Source organism: Schistocerca serialis, chromosome 8, assembly GCF_023864345.2.
Source record: "Schistocerca serialis cubense isolate TAMUIC-IGC-003099 chromosome 8, iqSchSeri2.2, whole genome shotgun sequence".
NCBI lineage: Eukaryota > Metazoa > Arthropoda > Insecta > Orthoptera > Acrididae > Schistocerca > Schistocerca serialis.
In genome coordinates this window covers 155,576,268-155,579,913 of record NC_064645.1, presented here as the reverse complement: position 1 = coordinate 155,579,913, position 3,646 = coordinate 155,576,268, and the positions used below count along the sequence as shown (strand labels likewise).

Genomic DNA, 3,646 nt, shown 5'->3' with positions numbered 1-3,646 from the left:
CCCTGACAAATATTTGTAACAGATCAGATAGCTCTGCAATCACGTAAGTCAGTAGTAGACGCGCTTCCGAGGACTTAACATATAAAAATCACGCTGACCGTAAAAGCTGTAGTGTGCTCAGATAGCGTCCCATTTAAAAGGCGATTCAGCTTCAAGAAGAATGTTGCAGATTTTTCACAGAAGAACCGGCTGCCGGATATCTCCTGTCTCCATCTCCTGTGACACATTTACACAGACGAATATCTCGGAAACATATCCGTAGAACTGGTGTTTATCTGGTAATAAATATGCAACCAGCCGCTTTTTTACGATTTATTTAACCATGAACATGTTTTCAAGCCACTGCAGGCTCATCATCAGATGGAGGTGTTACATTATTACATTGTTTTGTGGACCAAGTGTAGCTAGATGCAGTGCTGGTTAAATTTCCGTCATTTCCGCCAGCAGCACCAGCACTGCATCTAGCTACACAATTTGGAACTGTGTATAATCTTAAGTCCAGATCTCTCTCCTCCTCTCTCCTCCTCTTTCGATTTCTTTCCCATTGCAATAACTTTATCCTGCTGTGGCATAATCTTTGCAAAGAGTACCTTTTAGTTTTCCTCTTTTTATCATTTCAGCAGTTTCATCAGGTTCATCAAAATCAACTTCTTCATTTTCATCAGGAACGGAGCTATATGTGGATCCTACTGACAGTCGTTTTTTCATTGATGGTTCCACAGTCTTTTCTGATTCTTCTTGATTGCTGACAAGCAGATTTATAAAGTCAGTTTTTTGTGTCATAAGTTCACTGAAAGTACCCTGGTCCTCGATTCGTCCATTGTTGAGAATAACAATCAAGTCAGTATCCTTGAGATATTGCCGTTGGAGAGTGACTAAAATTCGTGTCTTTCTACATAAATAACCACTGATACATTCTTGAAACAGATGTTTACCAACATGTGCATCAACAGCAGACAGAGGATCATCTAGTAAATATATATCTGCATCTCTGTAGACTGCCCTTGCAAGATTTATTGGTGCTCTCTGACCACCACTTAGAGAGACACCTCTTTCACCAACAAGAGTTTTATCACCATTTGGACATAGTTCAAAATCCCATTTCAGTGCACATGCTTTTACTACCTCTTTATACTTTCTGTGGTCATATGGCTGTCCAAACAAGTTATTCTGACGTACTGTTCCAACAAACAACCAAGCATCCTGAGAAGCATATGAAATTTTTCTGTCTGTTGTTATTGATCCTGAAGTTAGAGGAAGTTCTCGGAGAAAAACATGAAATAGTGAGCTCTTTCCCGCACCTACTGGACCTATAACAGCACACAAATTCCCAGGCAGGACTTCCATACTGATATTTGTTAACGTTTCTGTTATAGATGATGGAGAACATTTAGCAGAACACTTCTTCATTTGTACCCCTGTCTTCGTTTCTTTGAGTTTTTCTTTATCACTTTCTCCTAATGTGACTGGTGCTGGTAGTACTGGTACATGTTCCTCTTGCAACAAAAATTCCTGAATTCTGAAGATTGAAACTTTGGCCTCTGCTGACATTTGCATTGCTAGTGGAAGACATAAGGCCAAACAAAGTTGCAGAAGGTTGAAAAATTGTGCTAAAGTGAAAACTATATCAGCTGTTAAAACATTTCCCAGAAGAGCATAAGCAACAACAGTGATATATAAAGATGTTGTTTCAGTAAAAACCATAAATGCCATACTGTAACCTCTCAGATAATTGGCACCTCTAAGTACTTTGACTTCATTCCTTCGAGCAATTTCAACCATTTTTTCAAATGGCTTTTCCCATGCATACATTTTAATTACTTGGACTCCTGTGATGATTTCATTCATTAGTCGAACTCTGTCATCAGTTCTTACAGCAATTTTTGAACGATACATTGTAGTCATCCGTTTTATGTAAGTCTGAACAGGCATCGTCTGAAGAAAAATTCCAGCAACTCCTACAATAGCTGCCCATCCAACTGCTTTCCATATGAAATATGTTGCCACAACTGTCTCTAATGGAGTTATCCAGAAGTAGTGAAGGAAAAATGTTACAAAATCAAACCCATTAACATCATTTGAAAGAAGATTTATCATCTTTCCTGTGGCTGTTTATCCTGTCGTTGCTTTACTCAAACGAATTGTCTTCCTGTAGATAAGTGAACAAATAGCTACACGGATACGCATCCCTATTTGCTGTGCAATGAAGCCACTGTGATGACCCATGAAGAGACACAGAAACAATATGACGATTAGCCCTCCTCCATACCAGAGAGCTACCTCCTTCGTGACTGTTGTATCAGGTGTGAAATACTGCAAGAGGAGACCTAGAAGGATTGGCCTGGAAGTGTTCACAATTACAATGTACACTGCAACAAATATCCCCAAGAGGCCGTACCGCTGACCAAATGTCTTTATAACGGCCTTGAGAAGACTTGGTTTGTATGTAGCATCCTTTTTGGCCTTTGCTATCTCTTTATTCCAGTTGTTTCATCTGCGTTTTCGAGGCCGACTGTCGAGGAGAAGTTCTGCGTGTTACAGTGCTTGTGTGTTTTTTAAAGTCATTTTCGCCTCCATGAGAATCAATAAAATATAAGAGACACACGATACAGTGAATATCATGATCATCTTCACCTTTTCGAAGCCACGACTAAACTTTACACCATTCACTCTCGAACTTAGTTTTCAACTTCTGTTTCTTTTTTGGAACATGCACTTTAATTTCGCTGTCCAATGACGAATCAATAATCGTAAAAATGTTGCACGAGGGAAACTGCACAACAGTAGTTATTCTTGCAGAGAAGCACTAAGCACTGTTATGATCGACATCTGCCTCCACATCGGTTTTCGTACCTAACAGAATAAATAAAAGTACAAGAAGAGACTATATAATATGCATATGTCCATATGGCCCATGTGCTACATACTTGGTCCACAAAATAATGTAACACCTCCATCTGATGATGAGCCTGCAGTGGCTGAGAAACATGTTCATGGTCAAATAAACCGTAAAAAAGCGGCTGGTTGCATATCTATTACCAGATAAACGCCAATTTAAATCTCAGTCGCAGTTCGTCATCGACAATGGATGTACTGCCGCAAAGGATACTAAATTGACTTAATGAGAACATACAAGTAACCCTATAAAAGCAATAGCAGCTTTACCATACCGATCAATTATCTGAAGACACCTAGTAGACTTGAGAAGCACTGCTCCGATCCTTTACCACTAATAGAAGGGAGAAGTGGTGTGACTTAGTCACATTACTGGGTATGAAACAAAACAGCAAAGCAGGATGGCGTATAATGCAATTACAACTTAGTCCGATGGTGTTACATTGATGAAGAACTTTGTTACTGTGGTAATGTCCGAACGGACGACCACTTGCTCACGTGCCCAAATCTCAATAAAAGCTGTACCCTGCTAGATTTACAGCCAGCTAATGATATGGCCATGGCGAAAAGTTCCTTTCACAAAAACATAATGCAAGTGTATTTAAAGTGAGGAAAAGTATAATTGTACCAAGCTCGAATAAAACTAGAAAATAAAACGCTTATCGCAAAGCTTAATGTTACAGAATATATTCGATTAACAGGAATCCGATAAATAGAATTTCGATATTGCTATTGAACTTCGATGGGAACT

At 39.2% G+C, this 3,646-nt stretch overlaps 1 protein-coding gene across 1 annotated transcript; it reads right to left on the bottom strand.

Moving 5' to 3' along the window:
- Positions 1 to 555: 555 nt before the first annotated feature.
- On the bottom strand, positions 556 to 2,485 carry LOC126416898 (ATP-binding cassette sub-family C member 4-like). The gene has a single exon (XM_050084781.1). It carries the CDS (start codon positions 2,095 to 2,097, stop codon positions 556 to 558), a length of 1,542 nt encoding a protein of 513 aa, XP_049940738.1. The 5' UTR covers positions 2,098 to 2,485.
- Between the last annotated feature and the right edge of the window lie 1,161 nt (positions 2,486 to 3,646).